Raw genomic sequence first — 22,642 nt, 5'->3', positions numbered from 1 at the left:
GCTGCCTCCTGCACGCCCCACACTAGGGATCAAGCCCACAACCCAGGCATGTGCTCTTGACTGGAATTGAACCCGGGACCATTCAGTTCACAAACCAGCTAGGCTATGATCTATATATTTATGGTTCAAGACAGGGCATTCACATCTGACTGCTATTGTTGTGTTAGCTATTGTCATTTTTTCATTCAGCAATCTAAGAGAAAAGAGGTCTGTGCCCTAACTAAATACTCAGGTATTGCATATTTTAAAAATTCTTGCGGCACACGGGCTGAAAATCGCTGGAGTAAAGGACAGAGATGAAAAAGGTGCTATTTTGTATATGGTAGTTGTTAACAATAATGAGGAAATAAGGATAATCAAAATTCCACAATAGGAAAGTAGCAAAATAAGTTACCCATCACCCTTATAATGGAATATAGGTCCCTAAAAAAAGATATGCACTGGAAAGCATGGAAACCTAGTTAAGATATAATAAAGTGGAAAAGCCAGATTACAAAGCAATATGTTCCATTTATATAAGAGAGAGAGAGAGAGAGAGAGAGAGAGAGAGAGAGAGAGAGAGAGAATGTGAGAGAGAGGGGGGTGGTGGAGAGAGAGGAAGTCTAGAAGGACATAGAGAAAATGCTTAAAGAAGTCATATTACCTGATTCAGGTCCCTTTTCACTCTATTCGTTAACATTCTGTAATATCTGAATCTTTAAAACTAATGTATTACTTTTGTGATTTAAATAATAAAACAATTCCCATTTTGAAACCAAGAAGGATTTGCAATCCCAGCCCATTTATTCCAAGGCCGTGGCACAGGGAGCAGCGGCGTCCAACAGGGACGTCAGTGTGGAGCTGATAGCCTACAAATGCGAGGGAGCCCCGTGGCTGGGGGGCGCAGGCCCGGGGCACGCAGGGACACAGGCCGGGACCCAGGCGCGGTGCGGAGCCCCGGCCAGCAACCGGGTTCTGGTAAGTGGTCGGGCTGAGGAAGCCGGGCTGGAGGCTGGGGAGCCAGTGGTTTGTCCCCCCGGGGTGGCGGGTCCTTGGAACTTGGAAGAGAGGGCCTTAAGGGCAGCCACCTGCAGGAAGACCTCACATTTCCCGGTGTTTCTGCACAGTCATCTCCCTCCCACCCTCATCACTTTTGCCAGATTCACTTCCCACCATAATATTTCCTACCTCACATTTCCCTTTGTGTCCCAACATTACTTTACACTTACTTGTATTTAAAAAGGACGCTCCTGGTGGCTACTGTTAGTGGGAAAGCGATATCCTCTGCCAGAAACAGACAGTAGCTCTAAGAGTAAAAACAATGAAAACCAATGTTATTAGACTCTTATCAGATGTTTCTGCCTGCCAAGGTTCAGAGCCTGAAGCTGCACTCCACTGCTCTGCCCATTCTCTCTCTCTCTCTCTCTCTCTCTCTCTCTCTCTCTCTCTCTCTCTCTCTCTCTCTCTTTGTTAAAAGAAAACAAAAGAGGAGGGATTAGTAAATGCTAAAGACGTAGAAATGATAATGTAGGGCTTTCTCTTTGCAATCAGAGGGATTAAAAAACATAGAAAGATCTAGGTCCCTCACAGTGTATCTCCCAAAGTCACCAGAAGTACTTCACATCCCACACATTGGGAACACAGCAGTCCGTCTCCTCAGACAAAGGTGCCATGTGAAGAACACTGGCCAGGCCCCAGGACACTCGGCTCTGCCCCAGCTGGTGGGGGGCGGGGGGAGGGGGGCGGCTGGGTGGGTCACTGGTGCGCTCTCAGACGCAGCTTCCCTTCTGTGAAATGAGGGTTTGGCCAGGATGACAGCGAAGGTCCCTCCTAACTCTGCCTTCTGGTGCCAGAGAGGGAGTTAGCGCAGGACCCTGTAGCCTGCTGGGGGTCTGCTTCCTTCACCTCCAGAATTTGACCTCAACAAATCCAGTCTGTCTGCGGCTGTTGCTCAGGCCCCGAGGAGTCAGGCAGGCCCGCTCCCTGTCCCAGGGGCTCCGGTCGGCCAGCCACTGGCTTTCTGCCTGGGTCAGCTGGGCAGAGCTTCAGGGAGGAGCGACCACTTCACAGCAGCTGCACACTGAAGGATGCACAGGAATTGGCCAGCTGGGTCAGGGGAAAGGGTGTTCTGGGCTGAGGGGAAGGAACGTTCAAGGGCAGGGAATTGTCTAGAGACGTGACAGTTCTTGGGAGGGGCTGGAGACAGAGTGGAACATGTGTCTGGTCACACCCTGAAGCTGACTGGTAATGGCCCGCAAGAGCTGATGGTTAAGTTCCCAGGAATTCTGAGAGCCAGTTATTAAATGCAGACCTTGGTGGGAGCCATCACAGCGCTATTCACACCAGAAATCAGCAAACTTAACATGCAGGAGTTTTGTTGCTGTTGCTGAAGAGTGAGTGATTTTTCCAGAATACCACTGATGTTCTCTCCCAGAAGGGCGCCATGCTCCCTGGAATGGTGGGGGCAGAAAAGGCAATGCCCTTTTAGTGAAGTCGCTCAGGCTGGCAAGCGCTCGGAAGCCTCTGAGAAACGCCTGCCATGCCCACTCCCAGAGACCCACAGCTCACTGCTGTACTCCTTGCAGGTCTCTGAGATGCCCCCTGAGAACCACCAACTCTGTAACATCAAGGTGAGTGGCTCCGGGATCCCCTGCCCCAGGCCCTCCATTCTCCCCGGGCTGATTTCCAGATGTCCAGAGGATGGAACCAAACCCCCCAGGCCCAGGGGCACGCAGGGGTGCTGGGGGAGCCCTGTTCCCATCAGCTCTGCATTCTGAGATTCTAGGGCTCGCCCAGAAGTGAACTCAGAGCACAGAGCTTAGACCTGGTTCCAGGCCAGGAGACAGCTGCCTGTGTAGAAAGGGAGTCCTAAGGCCTTGGGGTCCAGCTCTCCCCGCACCCACTCACCTCTCTCTTCCCTGCAACCTCTCCGGTGCACAGTGCTACATCGATGGCCCTTATGGAACCCCCACCCGCAGGATCTTCGCCTCTGAGCATGCCGTGCTCATCGGGGCGGGCATTGGCATCACGCCCTTTGCTTCCATCCTGCAGAGCATCATGTACAGGTGGGTGGCCTGCAGCAGAGTCCTGAGAGAGCCCTCCCCTCTTCTCTTTCCCTCCCCGCTCCCTTCTCTCCTTTCAGTATCTCCTTCCCCTTTTCTTTCTTTCCTCCCCTGCACATACAGCCTCTTTTTTCAGGGTCTCATCCCTCTCCTTTCTCATAGGGTCGGTTCTGTCACCCCATCCTCCTTCCCTGGCCCCTGCACTGTACTCTGAGGTCCTAAAGCCTCCTACTCATCACAAATTCAAAACCCCCGCTCCTGCCTCCCCTAAGGTACCAGAAGAGAAAGCACATTTGCCCCAACTGCCAGCACTGCTGGATGGAGGGCATCCAGGACGAAGACATGAAGCTCCACAAGGTGAGCATGGCCCTCGCAGCAGGCCGGGGCCCCTCCCCTGGGAGACCATCCGGAACAGGAGCCAGGCCCTCCTGCTGGGTCTGCTGGCCCCTACACTTCCCCCAGTGCCCTGCATTTCCTGGAGCCTCCTGAGTGTCTAGGCCTCCCCCCTTCCATCACCCCTCTTCACCCCTGAGAGATGTTCTGAGGACAGCATCTCATTAAAGACCAAGGAGCTTGAAAGTGAGGCAGTCTGGATCCAGTTATAGCATGATGCTTACTAGCCACCACCTGGTGGTTTTAAAAATGAAAACATTTGCCTTTTCAAAATTTATTATTTTGACTAGGCCACTTCAAAGAATTTCTTTTTTAAAAATATTTTTATTGATTTCAGAGAAGAAGGGAGAGGGAGAGGGAGATAGAAACATCAATGATGAGGGAGATTCATTGACCGCCTGCCTCCTGCATGCCCCCTTCCTGAAAATCAAGCCCGAAACCTGGACATGTGCCATGACCTAGAACCGAACTGTGAACTCCTGGTTCATAGGTCAATGCTCAACCACTGAGCCATGCTGGCCAGGCAAGAATTTCTTAAAAAATAAGTACTGTGGCCCTAGCCGGTGTGGCTCAGTTGGTTGGAGCATTATCCCATACACCAAAAGGTGGCATTCTCAGTCAGGGCACATACCTAGGTTGCAGGTTCGATCCCCGTCACTGTGTGTTACAGGAGGCAACAGATTGATGTTTCTCTCTCCCTCTGTTCCTTCCCCTCTCTCTAAAAATCAATAAAAACATATCCTTGGGTGAGGATTTTTTTAAATAAATAAATAAGTAATGTTTTTCTGGCTGTCCTATGCTTAAGATCCCAGTACATTGCTTGCTTTAACAATAGATTATTAAAGAAAATCCTGACCCAACAGTTAGGAACCTGGGTTCTGGCTCCATGCTGCTCTGTGGCCTGGTCAAGGCTCCTCACCTCTGTGAGCCTCAGCTTCCCCCTCCTTAAATGGGGATGATAATGTGTACCCTGATCATGCCAGGGTCATCATACAGGCCTTGGGGAGCAGACATGAGCTGTGAACTTGGTAGGCCCCACCTCAGAACTGAAGGGCCCCTCTCTCTAGGTGGACTTCATCTGGATCAACCGAGACCAGCGGTCCTTCGAGTGGTTTGTGAGCCTGCTGACCAAACTGGAGATGGACCAGGCCGAGGAGCCTCTAGAGGGTAGGAGAGGGACAGGGCCTGAGGAGGGTGGGAGTGGGGCCGGGTCTTTGTGAGAAGGTGTTTAGATTATTCTATTTCTATAAAAAATGTGGGAGAGAGAGGATTGCTTTTATTTTCCACTTAAATGCAACATTTTGTGAAACCAAACATAAAGGAGAAAAAAATCATTCATAATCCATCCAGCTATCTTGTCTATTCCCGGCATTTTAAAAGATTTCCTTCTGGTATTTTTTCTTATTCACATTTTATAAAAATGTATGCTCTTCTTTTTTCTAATTTCTCTTATTTCTCTTTTTCATGACATTTCTTTTCATTCAAAGTGAACACTTGTTGAAAATTTAGATTTCAAGGCCTCACCTGAGACCTTTCAAAGCAAATTCTCTGGGGGGAGGCCCAAGAGCAAACATTTTAACATCCTTCTCAGGTGATTCTTATTCATACCTTTTTTAAAAATTTATTTTATTCCCACAGATTGCTAGTCCTTTATTTATTTACTAGAGGCCCAATGCACGAAATTCACGCAAGAGCCTTGGCCTCAGCCCCCACCCGCCATCGCTGTGGCCAGGGGCCTCTGCCGCCTCTGCCTCAGCCCCCCAGCCCCCACCCCCACAGCAACTTTGTCTGGAATGAAAGACATCTGGTCTAATTAGCATATTACACTTTCATTATTATAGATTTTTATTAAACGTATAGGGGTGACATTGGTTAATAAGATTATCTAGGTTTCAAGTGTGCATTTCTATGACACATGATCTGTAGATGGCATTGTGTGCACACCACTCAAAGTCAAATCATCTTCCGTCACCATATATTTGGCCCCCTTTACACTTTACTACCCACCACCACCTTCCCTTTGGTAACTGCCATACTATTGTCTTTTGTCTATGCGTTTCAGTTTTATGTCCTGCGTATGAGTGAAATCATGGTTCTTAGCTTTTTCTGACTGACTTATTTCGCTTAGCATAATGTTCTCAAAGTCCATCCATGTTGTCACAAATGGCAGTATTTCATCTTTTCTTATGGCTGAGTAGTATTCCATAGTATATACGAACCACATCTCCTTTATCTAACCATCTATCAAAGGACATTTTGGTTGTTCTATGTACTGGCCACCATGAATAGTGCTGCAACGAACATAGAGGTGCATATAACTTTTCAAATAAATGTTTTCAAGTTTTTCCAGGAGATACCCAGAAGATTGGCTGGGTCATATGGTAACTCTATTCGTAAGTTTTTTGAGGAAGCACCATACTGTTTTCCATAGTGGTTGTAGCAGTTTACATTCCCACCAGCAGTGAATGAGGGTTCCCTTTTCTCCACAACCTCTCTAACACTTGTTATTTCTTGTCTTGTTGATAATAGCCATCCTAATAGGTATGAGCTGGTATCTCATTGTAGTTTTGATTTGCATTTCCCTAAGAGCTAGTGAAGTTGACATATATCTGTTGGCCATTTGAATATCTTCTCAGGAGAAGTGTCTGTTCAGGTCCTCTGCCCATTTTTTTTAATTGGATTGTTTGGTGTTGAGATGTATGAGTTCTTTATATAGTTTGAATATTAACCCGTTGTCGGAGCTGTTGTTTGCAAATATCATCTCCCATTTGGTTGATACCTTTCTGTTTTATTGGTAGTTTCTTTTGCTGTGCAGAAGCTTTTTAGTTTGATATAGTCCCATTCATTTAATTTTGCCCTTACTTCCCTTGACCTTTGGGGTCAAATTCATAAAATCTTCTCTAAGACCAAGATCCATGAGTTTAGTACCTACTTTTTCTTCTTTGTAATTTATTGTTTCAGATCTATAATTAGGTCTTCAATCCATTTTGAATTAATTTTGTATATGAGGACAAACTGTAGTCTAGTTTCATTCTTTTGCAGGTGGCTTTCCAATTTTCCTAGCACCATTTATTGAAGAGACTTTCTTTTCTCCATTATGTGTTTTTGGCTCCTTTGTCAAAAATTATTTGCCCAAATACACGTGGTTTTATTTATGGGCTTGCAATTCTTTTCCATTGGTCTGTGTGTCTGTTTTTCTGCCAATACCATGCTGTTTTGATTATTGTTACTCTGTATAAATTTGAAATTGGGTAGTGTGATAACTCTGGCTTCATTCTTTTTTCTCAGGATTGCTTTGGCTATTCAGGATCATACAAATCTGATAATTTTTTTGTTCTATCTCTTTAAAAAGTGACATTTGGCCCTAGATGGCTTGGCTCAGTGGATAGAGCATTGGCCTGCAAACTGAAGGGTCCAGGGTTCAATCCCAGTCAAGGGCATGTACCTGTATCTCAGTTGCAGGTTTGATCCCCAACCCTGGTTGGGGCCTATGTGGGAGGCTACCAATCAATGTTTCTATTTCTCTGTCTCTTCTTCTCCCTTCCACTTTCTCTAAAAAGCAATGGAAAAATATCGTCTGGTGAAGACTGACCAAAAAAAAAAAAAAATGACATTGAGAGTTTGATTTTAACATACTTCTCAGATGATTCTTATTCATGCCCTTTAGAAAAAAGTTGTTTAGGGATAATTTACAGACAATAAAACTCACAATGAACACAATGACATCTAGACAAATGCGTACAGTTGTGTAACCATCAGCACAATCAAAATGGGGAGCATTTCTATTATCCCCCCCAAAAGTTCCCTCATCACATTTTGCATCAACATCCTCCCCTCAACTTGTAATCCTTGGCAACCACTGATCTGCTTTCTATCACTGTAGTTTCTGGAATTTCATAAAAGGAATAATATAATCCATAGTCTTTTCTATGTTACTTCTTTCACTTAACGTAATATCTTTGAGATTTATCCATGCTGTTGTATGTAAATTCCTTTTAGCACTGAATAGTTTTCTATTTTACAATATATCACAGTCTGTTTTTCCATTCACTTGTTGATGGATATTAGAGTTGCTTTTAACTTTTTTAGCTATTTTGAATAAAACTACTATACATACGTGCATACAAGTCCTTGTGTGAACATATGTTTTTATCTCTTTGGGGTAAATATTTAAAATTTTTAAAAATATTTTAAAATATTTAAAATTGCTGGGTATGTGTTAAGTTTAAATTTATTAACAAACTGCCAAATTGTTTTCCAAAGTAGCTGTATCATTTTGCATTACCATCAGCAATGGATGAGAGTTCCAGTTGCTCCACAAGTTCACCAAGATTTGATATTGGTGTCTTTTTAATTTTAGCTGTTCTAGTGGGTGTATGGGGATATTTTAATCTGCTCTTAATTTGCATTTCTTTAATGATTAATGATATTGAACATTTTTTCATGTTCTTATTTGTTGTTTATACATCTTAGTAAAGTTTCAAATATTTAGTCCACTTTTTAAATCCAGATGTTTGTCTTCTTCTTTATTAAGTTGTAAGAGTAATATACATATTCCGGAAACAGGTCTACTGTCAGGTGTGCTTTGTACAGATACATTCCCCCAGTCTGTGGTTTGTGTTTTCATTTTGTTAAACTGTCTTTTGAAGCACAAATTTTTAAATTTTGATGATATTCAAATTATCATTTTTTTCTTTTATTATTCATGCTTTTTGTTTCCTATCTAATATCTTTACTTTACCAAAGTCATGAGTTTTTTCTCCTATGTTGCCTTTTAAAAGTTTTGTAATTTTATCTCATTTAGATCAGTCTCATAGCGAGTTCAACAAGGTCAGGATGTAAAGTCAATATGCAAAAATCAATTGTATTATTATTTACTAACAACAAATAATTTGTAATTGAAAAAATTTTAAAACATGAAACACTTAAGGATAAATATAGCAAAATATGGGCAAGCTCTGTGCACTGAAAACTACAAAACATTTCTGGCAAGTGGTTTTCTTTATATTTCTTGTACTTGGAGTTCATTAAACTTCTTGGATATATGAACTTGGAGTTCCCATCAAATTTGGATAAACTTCAGCCACTCTTTCTTTACATGTTTTTCTCTCTCCTCTTTCCCTCCTGTCACTTCAATTATGAAGATGTTAGACAGCGTGATATTCCACAGGTCACTGAGACTCTGTTTTTGTTTTTTCCCCCCTTTCTCTCAACCTGTGTGCATTTTGGGTAGTTTCTATCGCTGTCTCTTCAAGATCACTGATCTTCCCTTCTGCAGTACCTTATCTGTCATTCCCACCCTAATCAAAATTTGACCAGGTTTTTAAAAAAAGGTTATTGAGAAGCTGATTCTAAAATTTATTTGAAAAACCAACGGGCCTAAAATAGCTGTTAATCCTACCCATTGTATTTTTCATTCTGTCATTATATTTTTCTTCTCTAGAAGGTCCACTTGGGTCTCTTTTATGTCTTTCACTTCTCTCCTCATCCTACCTGCTTTGTTTTGATTTGATATTCTCAAGCACATTTATAAATTTGTGTAATATGTCTCAGTCCATCATATCTACTATTTCTGGGTCTGTTTCTAATTACTAATTTTCTCCTAGTTATGAATCGTGTTCTCCTGCTTCTTTTCATGCTGGATAACTTTTTTTTTCTTTTTTTTAACCCCTCCCCCAGACAGAAGGCCGGTGCTGACCCTGCCCCCTACGCCCTTTCCGTGATCCTTAGGGGGCTCCATCCTATCCATTTGGGAAGGGCACCCCCTTCCACACTACCCAGGGAATCCTAATCCCAAAGGAGGTGCCCTCCTGCACCCTTTGGAAGCTCAGGAGATAGGCCAAGGAGCAGGTGAAAGGCTCAGGGAGAGATCTGGTCCCAGGGAGGGGGAGAGCACCAGCTCAGAGTGGCAGCCAAGGGCTGAGGGACCTGGAGGCAGGGCACAGGCTCTTATGGCTCCTGGAGGCTCCTCTCAGTGTCTATGGCCGTACCACCCTGAACATGCCTAATCTCAGCTGATCTTGGAATGGGCGGCTGCCTGGGAATACCAGGTGCTGTAGGCTTTTTGGCTCCCCCAGGTGCCCACCCCCTACAGGCACACAAGCGCACAGGCCTAGCCTGCCCATTAACTTTTTCTTTTATTCTTTATTGTTTAAAGTATTACATATAGTATTACATATGTCTCCTTTTTCCCCCCATTGACCTCTCCCTGGCCACCCCCACCCCACCCCCCCAGCACATGCCCTCACCCTGCTAGTGTCTGTGTCCATTGGTTATGCTTATATGCTTGCATACAAGTCCTTTGGTTGATCTCTTACTCCCCCTCCCCTGCTTTCCCTCTGAAGTTTGACAGTCTGTTCGATGCTTCCTGGTCTCTGGATCTATTTTTGTTCATCAGTTTATGTTGTTCATTATATTCTACAAATGAGTGAGATCATGTGATATTTATCTTTCTCTGACTGGCTTATTTCGCTTAGCATAATGCTCTCCAGGTCCATCCATGCTGTTGTGAATGGTAAGAGTTCCTTCTTTTTTATAGCGTAGTCTTCCATTGTGTAGATGTACCACAGCTTTTTAATCCACTCACCTGCTGATGGGCACTTAGGCTGTTTCCAAATCTTAGCTATGGGAAATTGTGCTGCTATGAACATAGGGATGCATATGTCCTTTCTGATTGGTGTTTCTGATTTCTTGGGATATGTTCCTAGGAGTGGGATTACTCTGCCCATTAACTTTTTACTGGCTGTTGGGCATTATGAATTGCATGTTGTTGTGTTCTGGATTTTGTGGCATTTCTTTAACTTTATTCTGGTGCACAGCTGCATTATTTCGGATAATTTGAATCCTTTCAGGAATTGCTTCAACTTCTGGTACGGTGAGTCCAGGGCAGACTTTATTATGGGACTAATGTAGCCCCAGTACTAAGAGATTATACTTCTGAGGATTCTACCTACTGGCCTGTGTATTACCAGATCTGCCTACTCTTTCTGGTGGAAGCACAAATTATTCCCAGCTCCTTTTCAGCTCCAGGTACTGTTCAGCCTAGTGTTCTCCAGGAAGTTTCTTTCAGACATGTACAGATTAATGCTTTGCCAAAGGCTTGGGGGAACCTTTATGCAGATTTCCAGAGCTAGCGTCCTCCCTCCCTCCTCCCTGACTCCCTCACTTCCTCCCTTCCTCTTTCTCGTCTTCCTTCCCTCTCTCTCTGTGGTTCCCTTTTGCCAGTATTGTGCTGTATATTCTAGTTGTCTTGGCCTCCTTGAACCCCGATTTCTGTCCTCTCGCTCAGTGAGAGCAGCTCCAGGCTGGGACAATTGCAAGGCTCACTTCATTTGCTTTCCTTTCTTGGCAATTACAGTCTTGCACTACCTGTTGACCATTGTTTTATGTATTTTGTCCATTTTTCTAGTTGCTTAAGGTGAGAAAGTAAATATGGTTCTTTTTCTCCAACATACATTTTTAATGTACATAGCCAGTTAGTTGAAATGAACATGTGAATAAGCACACATATGTATTGGGGTTGAATGCTCGGTATTTTTCCTGATGCGGTGGCAATAAAAACATTTTAAGAGTGGCCTAAGATAAAGATTCACCACCTTCGCACATATGAGCTCTTTTACTGTTTGGGCCCTTCTTTTATACTTTCATCAAACATGTCCTCCTCCCGCCCCTGCAGTGCCCCCCCCACACACACACACACGTACATTCTGCATTATTCGCTAAGCCAGTGCTTCGTGTGTACGATGACATGCTTTCCTGGGTTATATCATAGCCTTCATGGGACACCTTTGTGGGATACTGATGTTTTGACCGGTGTCCTAAAGTTAATCTGTTAGCTTCATTATTATTTTTTAAAATATATTTTTATTGATATCTGAGAGGAAGGGAGAGAGAGAGAGAGAGAAACATCAACGATGAGAGAGAATCATTGATCGGCTGCTTCCTGCACACTCCGCACTGGGGATTGAGCCCACAACCCGGGCAGGTGCTCTGACTGGGAATCGAACCATGACCTTCTCCTGGTTCGTAGGGCGATGCTCAGCCACTGGCCATGCTGGCTGGGCAGCTTCATCGTGTCTGCTTCATTCTGTTTTACTTGTGGGATAACTTACACAAGGAGAAATATCTTTAGATCTGTTCCTAACTTCAAGAGAATTACGTGTGTGTGTTTTTAAAAAAATACTGGTTGAGTTCATTGGAATTAGATCTTATTTGGCTGCTTAACTGTCACAAGGATGCCATGAGTACATTCAAATTTCAATAATAAACATAGTTTATAAGTTCAAGTAATCAAACACTGTTTTCTGCAGGAAACATCCAAACAGATGTAGCTTACTGTAGCAAACAGCTAAAGCCTTAAAGCCACGCCGCCAGTCTTTGGAAGATAACTATTAAACCTCGGAAGGTCGCAATAAAGCTCCTTGCCCTTTCTTGTAAATAACAATTGTAGCAAATATTTACATAGCACCCACTTTGTTTTGAACGCTTTTGTGCACATCAATTCATTAGAAACTGGATTTTTATGATGTTAGTAAGCAGGGGAAAAGTTTAGATTTAATTTAAATTTCTAGTTACTGGTACATAAATATTTACTGTTTGCTTCTTCCTGATCCATGTAAACAAAGGGCACCAGCTCACCCAGTGCTTTCCGTTCTCAAGGCCACTTGAGTCAGCACCTTTATTACCTCAAATTACGGTCTCTGATTTTAATTTCATACTGAGGTTTGAGTTACAGAATTTGTAATTTGTCATTTTTCAATTTCTGTAGCTTAAGCTTCCATCATTCTGTTTGGTTTGCATCTCTATCCCATAGTAGCTATAGAAGCTTGGGCACATTATTTAACTGCTTTGCTTCAAAGTCCTCATCTGAAAAATATGGATACAAAGGGATTGTTGTGAGGATTAAGTGAGATATCATAGTGCAGCACTTACAACAGTGAGTGGAGCTTAATAACTGCTCAGTAAATATAGTAGTAATGGTAGTAGAAATAGTAGCTGCTCAATTAATTTAATAGTAGTAGAAGTAGTAAAACTACGCAATAAATTTAGCAATCGCAGTAGTCGTATTTAATGGCTATTAATAAATGATATAGTTAGTGACTTGCCACAAATTATTTAACCAAGCTTTTACTACTGGACATTTTGTTTATTCCTAGTTCTCCACCACCATAAGTAAAGCTACAATTAATATATCTGTGCACATAGTGGGGGTTTTCTCCTTCCTTTGGATGATTTCCTTAGGAGAGTGTCCCAAAAATGGGATGACTGTCTCAAACTCAGCTGTTTTGAAGAGGGAGAAACTATGTCAGGTCTGATCTTTCTCCTCCCTCCCACACGGGGTCTCCTTCTCTCTTCTCCTACCCCTCTCTGGGGTGTGGTGACCGTAGGAGGGTGCGGAGGGTCAGGGCTCTCCCAGATGGGCATCCTTTGTAGTACATCGCCCTCCCTCACCACCCAGCACTACTCACGTTCACCGATATGTGACATAAAAAGTGGTGTCCCTTCTAAGGCCATTTGCATTTTAACAGTGGCTGAGACCTTAAGCCAGGGGTCCTCAAACTACGGCCCGCGGGCCACATGCAAATACAAATATTGTATTTGTTCCTGTTTTTTTACTTCAAAATAAGATATGTGCAGTGTGCATAGGAATTTGTTCATAGTTTTTTTTTTAAACTATAGTCCGGCCCTCCAACGGTCTGAGGGACAGTGAACTGGCGCCCTGTTTAAAAAGTTTGAGGACCCCTGCCTTAAGCCAAAGGGAAACTGGGCTAATGGTGCCAGATGAAACCATCGAGAGCGAGTTGAGAACGGCACAATCCTTTAGACTGGGGGGAGGAGAAGGATGCGTGATCATCAGCCCATGGATCCAACAGCCTGGAGCAGGCCCTGCCACTGCTGACTGTGCATGGGTGCACGGGCCATCGTGGCACCATGGAAAACGGTACCATTTGTATGCCGTGTCTGGGAAAACGGAGGAAGGAGCCCGAACACAGAGCTGCCCACCTGAGCTCCCGCTGCCCTGAGGGCCGAGAAGGGGTCAGCACCTCAGCTAACCTGTCCCATTGCAGGCATCTAACTGAGGCTGCTCAGACCTAATGGCCTCCCTGATGTCAGCCTGTGCCCTTTCCCTTTGGCCCCTGACCCTCCTTTCTGAAACGCTGTTTCCATCCTGCCATGCTCTGCTCAGATGCCCTCCGCCGGCCCCCTTTCCTAGCTGGGCACTCAGACCTTTTGCGTTCTAGCCTCAGAGTGTCCAGTCCCCCGCCTGCTGCTCCTGTTCAAGGATCCTCCGCTCCGGCCAGGCAGTCACTTCATGCCCCACCATCACCATGTTCGTTCCAGCCTCTTGCCCTGGGCGCAGGCTAGCTCCCCTTCTCGGGATGCCTTCCTTTCATCTCCTCTTTGAGTCTTGCCCCTCTTCCAAGACCTCACCCAATCCCCACCTCCAGGGGAGCAGCTCTATGCCAGCCCTTCCCTGCGTAGCAGTAGCCTTGGCCATCATCCTCTCACTCAACCCCTGGCCCTTTGGTCTCAGTTACCATTTCGTGTGCGCATGGCTGGTGTCCCCCACCTGCCAGAGCAGCCACCACGTGGAATGGAAGGGCACACGCTTCGGAGCCCAAGGACTGCCACAATGCCCTGGGATTAATTTCCTTCTAGAAACAGAACCCCTGGTGGTGGTGAGGCTCACATTAGACACTGGATATGAACCAACTCATGTATGCGGAGCGCAGAGCAGGCCCAGCTCAAGCAGTGGGCTCCTTCCTGTCCACAGCACGTGGGGGAGGGGAGTCCTGGGCGAACACGGTGGCTGCAGGTGTGAGTTCCAAGCCCTCTTGGTGTCCCTCCAAGCCCCAGGGCGAGGTGGCTGACGTTCTGTGTCCATCACAGCTGCTGGCCCTTCAGTGCCACCCTCTCCTCCCGCCACGTAGGCCGCTTCCTAGAGCTGCACATGTACATGACCTCTGCGCTGGGCAAGAACGACATGAAGGCCATCGGCCTGCAGATGGCTCTCGACCTCGTGGCCAAGAAGGAGAAGAAGGACTCCATCACGGGCCTCCAGACGCGCACCCAGCCGGGGCGGCCTGACTGGAGCAAGGTAAAGCCTGGCTGGAGTCCCAGCCCCAGGGACCCGTGTGGCTGAGAGCCTGAGCGGTGGCCGGGTAGATTAGGGCCCAGCAGCCAGGGCAACGCGTGAGGCTGGCATCGGGGTCCAGCCAGGATCGCAGGGCTGGATCCGAGGCAGGGGACCTACTTCTGGATCCGTCACTCGCTCACTGTATTCCATGATGAGCCTCCGTGTCCCCATCTGTTTAGAGAGGAAGTTAGCCCATATGACTTCCAGGGTCTCCCCCTGACCCCCTATGAACCAGAGCCAGAGGCCCAAGTGGACGGCATCCTTGTCTTATCCCTTCCTGGTACAGACGGGGGAATGAGACCCAGGGACGTAAGGTAGTTGGCAGCCTTCCTATTTTATTTCTCAGGTTGGTTTTATTTTTCTTCCCCGAGTGCTTACCACCTGGGGGCTAGGGTTTCACCAACGGACCCAGGAAGTAGGGCTTTTCCAACTGCTGCCCATACTCCAGGCCCCGGGAGTGAGAGCTGAGGGGGAACGGCGGCCAGGGGTGCTCGGGCACCAAAGAGGACTTTCAGCAAAGGCAGCTCTGAAGCAGCACCTGGGGTGGAAAGGGGTCCCCACTGGGGGAAGAAGCCCGCCTTCAGGAAAGACCTTTCAGTGGAGGCGCGTGGCCGGCTGGAGGACAGCACGAGGTTCCGGGCAGTTGGGGTCAGCATGCCGCTCAGGGCTCCGTCACTGTCCTCCAACAGGGCAGTCAGTGGGGTGTGCGTCTCCCCCTCACACCAGCTCCTTAGGCGAGGGCCCATCCCCTCCCTGGGGTGGGGGTCAGGCAATGGCTCCTACAGGAATGGCTGCATGGTACACTCTCCGCTCTGAAGACAGGCAGCTGAGCCTTGGCATTCCTCCTGGGGGCAGACAAATGGCCATGGCTGCCACCGCCAACCCCTGGCATTGCCAGCTTCAGGTGGGTGTGCCGCGGGGTGGGCCCACAGTCCACCTCTCCTCCCTCTGTTCTCCCCCACCCCGCGGACTCCAGGTGTTCCAGAAAGTGGCCGCCGAGAAGAAGGGCAAGGTGCAGGTCTTCTTCTGCGGCTCCCCGGCCCTGGCCAAGGTGCTCAGGGTCCACTGCGAGCAGTTCAGCTTCAGATTCTTCCAAGAGAACTTCTAGCCCCGCCTCTCCGAGCTCCGCCCACCCCACCAGCCGGTGGGTCGCCTTGCCCAGTGCCCCTCAGGGGCCCGCGGGCAGGGGGACTTCCTTCATGAGGGGGTGGGATGGGAGGTTTCCAGGGCAACTGCTCCTCCAAAGTACAACCAACAGGGGTCCTTCCTGGACCTGCCTAATGATCACAATCCTTCAGGAAATCCACCCCCCCCCACCACTTTATTATGAAATTTTTCAAATATACAGAAAATTAAGGGAATTGTACCGTGAACAGTGTTATCTACTTTCTAGATCCCTCAGTTAACATTTTGCTGTATTTGCTTTATGACATAGTATCCACCCATCGCTTCCTCTATCCACCCATCAATGTACCTTCCTTTCCGGATGCGTTTCAAAGCCCACTCTGCCACTTAGAGGACATTTCGTTAAATGTAGATTCCTGGGTCCCACTCCCAGAAACTCTGATTCTGAAGATCTGGGGATGAGACCTGGAATGTGTATTTTATCCAAAATTTATGCCTGTAGGGAGAGATAAGAGGCATCTTTTTTTTTTACCTTTCTCTCTGTCACTGTCTTCCCATCATCTCTCTATCTGTGCCCCTTGTCCTCTCTCTCTCTCTCTCTCTCTCTCTCTCTCTCTCTCTCCCCCCCCCCCCCCCCCATTGCTCGGCATGTGGGTCTCTCCCTTCTCTCCAAGCACCGAGTCATTAGAGAAACGGGATGGAGATGGTGCCCGTGTGTCTGCGGGGTCACAGAAAGGCCATGTGCTGGACATCAAGCGGGTTGTGACCTGAAGCGGAGCTCAGCCACACCCAGCTGTACAGCCCTGGCAACCTCTCCGAGTCTGTGTCTTCATCTGAAAAACGGGACTGACGACATGGCCCCGTCACAACTGCAAGTGAAATGAGACACCACCGTCCGTGCTCAGGACATTGGCCTTCCATCCCTGTGGGTCCTTATCGCTCCGGACGTCGTTGTCTCTGCATCTTCAGGCTGTGTTGCGGCTCCCTCTCTCACGCCCTCCAGCCTCTGCTTGCACCTGTCCCTGTCTGGGCAGGAGTGGATGTCAGAGACAGCAGATGCATAAGCTCTCCGAGGAGACACTTTGGGGAGGAGAGGCCCTGGGCTTCGGGCAGGAGTGGGAGGGCCGGCCTCACCTCCTTGGATCGGAGCTGCCCCGCACTGCAAACCCCGGGGAACCCCGCGGTTCCTGGGCACCCTCCACCTTGCAGCTGGTCTTGCCAGGTCCTGTCTTTTCTGTGACAGACTAAGACACTCATCCCCCAAACTGCCTTCATGGGGCTGGGATCAGGCACTTCCCGATGGGGTGTAGCTTGTGCCTTTCTTTTCCACGGGTCGGGTTGGAGGAGAACAGGAAAAGCATTAAGGTTCTAAAATCCACGCGTTTGACTTGGGACCAAGTGTGCTGGAAGGCTTTCTCTCCAGATATATTCCAGTTTCCCACTGGAGGGCGATGCAGAACCAGGGATCCCAGGAGGAGCTGTTTGCTGGGAAGGAGACTGCTTCCTGAGCGGCAGTGCATCAAAGGCAGGCAGAGAAGACCGCCCCTCGCTCCAAAGCTCCCAGCGGGAGACAGCACCTCCAGGCCCAGTCTCAGGCGGAACTGCGATGTCAGGAGAGTTCAGTTTCAAGGTCAGAGTTTCTCTAGCTGCCAGCTCCTCATCCCAACCTACAAATGCATGCACACACACACACACACACACACACACACCCCTCCCTTGCCCACACCCAGTGACCAGGTTCTGGCCTTCCCTCTTTCCCATCTGCAAGTCAGGACAGGCCTGGCTGGGGAGAGTTGTAAGCCCAGGCTCTGCCATTTCGTATCATCATAGGGGGCGGGATCAAATATGTGGTGTACAGGTGACACCGTCTGTCCAACTGGATGGTTCCCAGATGTCCAGATGGTGCCATCCTACTGTCAGCAAGAAACAAATGCATCCGTATGGCTGGCTGACTTTTCTCCTTTCACCCAGATGTTGGCAATGCTGTAGACACATCTGGGCCCAAGATGGCTAAGGCTGACACACACAGGCTAGCTGCAGACACAGGTGTGTGCTGTGAGTCCCGCAGGGTCAGGCCTGTGGCCCCAGGATCTAGCACAGAGGGCGGGGCAATAGGCCTAATGCAGACATCGGTTCCCACCAGGCCAAGGGGTTGCTTAAATGGAATTACCTTTGGGAAGGGTCCTCTGCATACAACCGTCAGGTGTGATCTGGGAACAAAGGTGCAAACACAGCTCCCTGAATGAATGTCTTTGCCGGGTTCCAAGACGCCGGTCTGCTGCTAGGACAGCTCTGACAGACACAGCAGGCATTCGTGAAACAAACAGTTAGGCAGGTCCCCGGACAAGCGGCACAAGTATAGTCTGAATACACTGAGAACCTACAGCATTCGGGGGGGGGGGGGGGGTGACAAGGGCAACAGTGAGAAGTGTCATCGCCTTGCAGACCAGGCTGAGGTTAGGAAGGGATTAGAGACACCAGCCGAGGCTGGCTGTGGGCAAACGCCTGGGAGATGTACAGCGGAAAGCTCTTTGCCCTCTGAGGCAGGGCACCGGCTCCACATATGCCTCTGCCCCAGGCAGCTGTGTGACCTCTCTGAGCTCTCACTTCCTCATCCATACAATGAACAGAGGAAGGATGTGTGTGTTTACATGCTAGTATATGCATAATCATTTCTTAAAAGATACACAAAAATATGTGTATTTTATCTCTTTGCTCTGAGAGTGGGAATTGGAGGGACAGGAAGAAAATAGGTGGTTTTTTTTGTTTTTGGTGCTTATTTTACTTTTATTTTCTTCCTCTCTTTAAAGTTTGAAGTTTTTATAATAAACATGTATTAGTTTTATACTTTTATTTTTAAAAGAAACCCAAATAGAATGTTAGGTTAAAAAAAGTACCCAATGTTGCTATGATCCTATTCACATAACAAAATATAAACTGTATGCGTATTGTGTCTGGGATAAATAGGGAGAAATGCAGTGGAAGAGAGTGAGAAGGAGACACATCAAATAGTTCACGGTGGTCAACAGTGGAGGCGGTAAAGGAGGACTTTAGCGCTTTTCTCTTTTCTATTTCATATACATATGTACTTCTCATGTAATGTTTCATGGTATAGAATTTTTACACCACGCACTTCATGTATTACTCATGTGGTATTTTACTCTTTTATCTGTGTACTTAGGTTATGGCCTGTGTACATTTCTTAAAAGAATAAAACAAAATGGAGAGATGGTCTGAGGTGTCGTCTAAAATTCCCTCATATTCATTAGTTCTCAAATGAAAGTGTTTCAGACACATCTGGGGCCGTGGGTCTGCCCCCTCCAGCTGGGGGCCTCTTCTGAAATGTGAGGCTGTCACAGCGCCCTACTCAGTGTACAAAGCAGCCCGCTTTTGAAGGTCTGAATATTAAAACAAAGGCCCCTTCCAGGCCTGGGACTGGTCCAGACGCGGGGCCATCGGCATTCAGGCCTGGGCCAAGCACCTGCCCAGCCTCACAGTGCAGCCGCCTCGGGGCACACGCTCTCTGCTAAACAAATACTCATAGTAACCAGCCTTCCTGACAGATTGATGCATCTTTTTACAATCTGTCTTTACCATATGATGACTCTCTCCTTTTGAAAATAAGATGAATTCAGACAAGACATTTATTTATGGGGAAATCCATCCGAGGGTAGAAGGGGGAATTCCCAATTCCAGCAGAGGTGTCTGGAAGGAGACTTGCTTCTCAAGGAAGTTCCCAGCCTCCTAACCTTAGCCAGGCGACCAATGGGCTGCCTGCCTACTCCTCCCCCCGGACAAATGGGCCATCTTGAATCATCCCAATGTGAGGGAGGAAAGGGTGTATTTTTTGGTAAAAAGAAAAAAGCTCTGAGACTCACCCCAACTTGGCTGGATGAGTTTATACACACATGAAGCTTGTCTTTAACGCCGAAGAAGCTTCAAAGGAAATTAATTATTTGTTTCTGCGTCTCTGTGACTAGAACAGTGCTACTACCCCGTAGGCGCTTGGCAGTGTTTCACAACTGTTTCTGCACCCATGAGCCTGTTCAGCTGGTGGCACAGGAGGTACCCTTGCCTCCTCTACTCCCCCATTCTCCTCCCACAGTCAGTCACCGAGCCCCCTCAATGGGACATTCTACATACTTCTCAAATACAGTCTCCTTCCTATTGGCCCTGCCTTGGTTGGGTCCATAACTTGCCTTTTGCCTGGACTATTGCATCCATCTCCTGACCGGTCTTCCTTTCCCAGCCTCTTTCAGCTCCAATCCACCCTCCACACTGATGATCACACACTTCCTGTTGGGTGACTGTCCCATTGCTGTCATCCAACTCCTGAGGCTGGCCCACGGCCTCTCCCATATAAGCACTCCATTCAGATCTGCTGTTACTTATTATTCAAACCATTATTCTCCTCGGTGTCTATCCCTTGTGTCCTGCCCATGTCCCTCTCACTCTCCAGGCTCTAAAATACCACATAGCGTAGAGTTCCCCATGCAGGTCATGCGTCCCAGCCGTCGCTCTGCCGAGCCTGGCATTTGGATGACATTTGGAGCACCTTCCCCACCTGCAGATTGAGATTTCAGAGCATTCTATCATTGACCCAACTGTGAAGACTTCCTTGCAGGCCATTCTCTTCACAGAATAAACTGTCTCCCCCAGGACTGCATGGGACCCCCTTTGGAGCGAGAGCATCTACCGCAGGTATTGTATTTACCCAGTTACTTGGAGATGAACTTCTTGAGAGCAGGACCAGTGTCTGTTCGTCTCAGTCTCCCCAGTGTCTGGCGCGTAGAAGGAGATCAATGAAAGCGTTGGTGAGCTGACACGACTCATTTAAACCCCATCTCACCTTCCCTCCCCGCCCTTCTCTGCTTCTCCCTTTCAAGGAGAAAATGCCAGCATCCTGCAGGCAGGCAAGACCAGCTTTACCCGTGACAGCGTGAGTCCAGGTGTAACCTCAGGGGCCCTAGGATGAGTCCTGCCTCCCCCGACCTCCCATACCTCCCACACTCGCCTTTTTTCTTCGAGCAGAGGTCGGATTTAATGTAGAGCTGCTGGTGGCCGCGGTGCAGTCCGTCTGCAGCGCCCTCTGTGAAATGAGGAGGTGGGGCTCACGGTTCCTGTACCCCTGTGACACCTCTTTCTCCTCTTCCTCATTCCTCTTCCTCAAACTCATAAGAGATGAATGACTTAGAAAGAGCAAATGAATCAGAAATAGGGAAAGCAAAAATAGAGAGTAATTTTGCCAAGTTATTATTCAAAGGCGCTCTCTGGGACCCAGAGCAAGAGCAGCCCCATCAATCACCCCACCGAGCTCTGGGGGCAGGCGGGTGGGAGCGGCCAGGCGCTGTCTGCAGACAGCTCTGTGCGTGAGAGACAGGCCAGGAGCCTGGGGCCCTCTGCCAGCCACCGTGCAGAGAGGGAGGGAGGGAAGAGGGAGACACTGAAAGGGGACAGTCAGCCCAAAGGCCAGGGGCAAGGCTCTCTGACCTGCTTTCTTGACAGGCCAGAGTCCCTGGAGGCCCCCCTCTGGCCTGGCCAGCTCTGGGGAAAGCACCCCTCAGAGAGGAGAGGGGTTGGGAGCAGGCCTCAGGCCTGGAGTGCGCTGTCTGTTCTGTTCCTCCTCAAAGCCTCTGCTAGGCCGAGGGAGGCAGCCACTGCCTCATTCCACCAGAAGGGGGCCTAAGCCACATGCATCCCCGCAGCCCAGGGCTTAGCCAGGGATGCTCCTTGAATGAGGGACTGAGTGGATGGATGGATGGATGGATGGATGGATGGATGGATGGACGACAAAATTATTACAGCACATTGTCTGCTTCTTTTTTTGTGTTTTATTACTTTACCAGAATTTTTATTCATACTTATCCCTCCTTATTAAATTCTAATTGTAATCTGCTTGGAGGCAGGAACTAAATATGATGCCTCTTGCGCACAAGTTCCGCACCTAGGAGGCCCTTAAAAAATAAGTATGTGAGGGAAGAGTGCTGGAGGGAGGGTCAAGTCTCTTAAACAGTTCAGAGCCTCAGTCCATCTCCAGGCGACACTATGCCATTTCCTGGGAGACTGTTGGGCCCCAGGCTCCACACCAGAACACGTGATGTTAAGTAGATGAGCTCGTTGAATTCCTACCATTCTGGGTGCTGGAGTTCAACAGCGGATGGAAGAGTCATGGTTCCTGCTGTTTCCTCATCTGTAAAATGGGGACAATAATAAAATGGCACCTATTAGGTGGTTTAATGAGGAGGAGTAAATGAGTTAATGTGTGAGAGAGGCTTCAAACGGAGCTTGGCATGTAGTAAGTTTCAGTAGATGTTGGTTATTTCTGTCTCAGTCCATTTGGATTACTATAACAAAATACCATAGGCTAGTGGAGTTATAAACAACAGAATTCATCTCTCGCGGTTCCGGAGGCTGGAGTTTGAGGAGATCAGGGTGCCCGCGAGGTGGAGTTCCGGTGAGGACCCTCCTCCTGGTGGCCCCACTGCTGCCGGAAGCACCTGCAGCCCCTTGTCTTCCAGTTCCCCATGGCCAGCTGCATTTGGGGGCCAATAAATGCCTTCCCCGGGGTCAGCAAACACCACCCCCCACTCCCTCACATCCCAGGGGAAGCCTGGCCTTGCTGTGTAGAGCACAAACAGCCCTCCAGGCATCTCTCCCAAACCCGCTAATCCTGGGCTGCAGGAGGCAGGAGAAGATCAAATCACAGCTCCCCCAGCTCATTAGCGCTGCATTGTGAATTCCGGGGATAATGTATGTTCTTTTCTTCCCTGATTGCTTCTGAAATCTCCTGCCTGTTTATCAAATCTGAGCCACGCTTCCCCACCCTCTGGCTTTGGCTCTGAGCTCCCCTCCTCCAGAAGGGAAAAAACAGGGAAATGCTCCAGGGGGAGGAGGGGTCGGTGCTGGTGCTGAGGAGGGAAAGGCCATTTCCATGGGCCCATCTCCA

General features: G+C 47.9%; 1 protein-coding gene across 1 annotated transcript in view; it reads left to right on the top strand.

Moving 5' to 3' along the window:
* Positions 1–15,737, top strand: part of NOX5 (NADPH oxidase 5) — a 41,136-nt gene extending 25,399 nt beyond the window's left edge. The window contains exons 11-17 of the mRNA XM_059668607.1: positions 793–957; positions 2,565–2,609; positions 2,920–3,044; positions 3,314–3,398; positions 4,502–4,601; positions 14,366–14,532; positions 15,548–15,737. Coding sequence (XP_059524590.1) covers positions 793–957; positions 2,565–2,609; positions 2,920–3,044; positions 3,314–3,398; positions 4,502–4,601; positions 14,366–14,532; positions 15,548–15,679 — 819 coding nt within the window. The 3' untranslated portion in view covers positions 15,680–15,737. The remainder of the gene's footprint in view (positions 1–792; positions 958–2,564; positions 2,610–2,919; positions 3,045–3,313; positions 3,399–4,501; positions 4,602–14,365; positions 14,533–15,547) is intronic.
* Positions 15,738–22,642: the final 6,905 nt, after the last annotated feature.

The sequence above is a fragment of the Myotis daubentonii genome, chromosome 1 (assembly GCF_963259705.1).
Source record: "Myotis daubentonii chromosome 1, mMyoDau2.1, whole genome shotgun sequence".
Taxonomy (NCBI): Eukaryota; Metazoa; Chordata; class Mammalia; order Chiroptera; family Vespertilionidae; genus Myotis; species Myotis daubentonii.
This window is presented reverse-complemented; position numbering and strand designations above follow the sequence as displayed.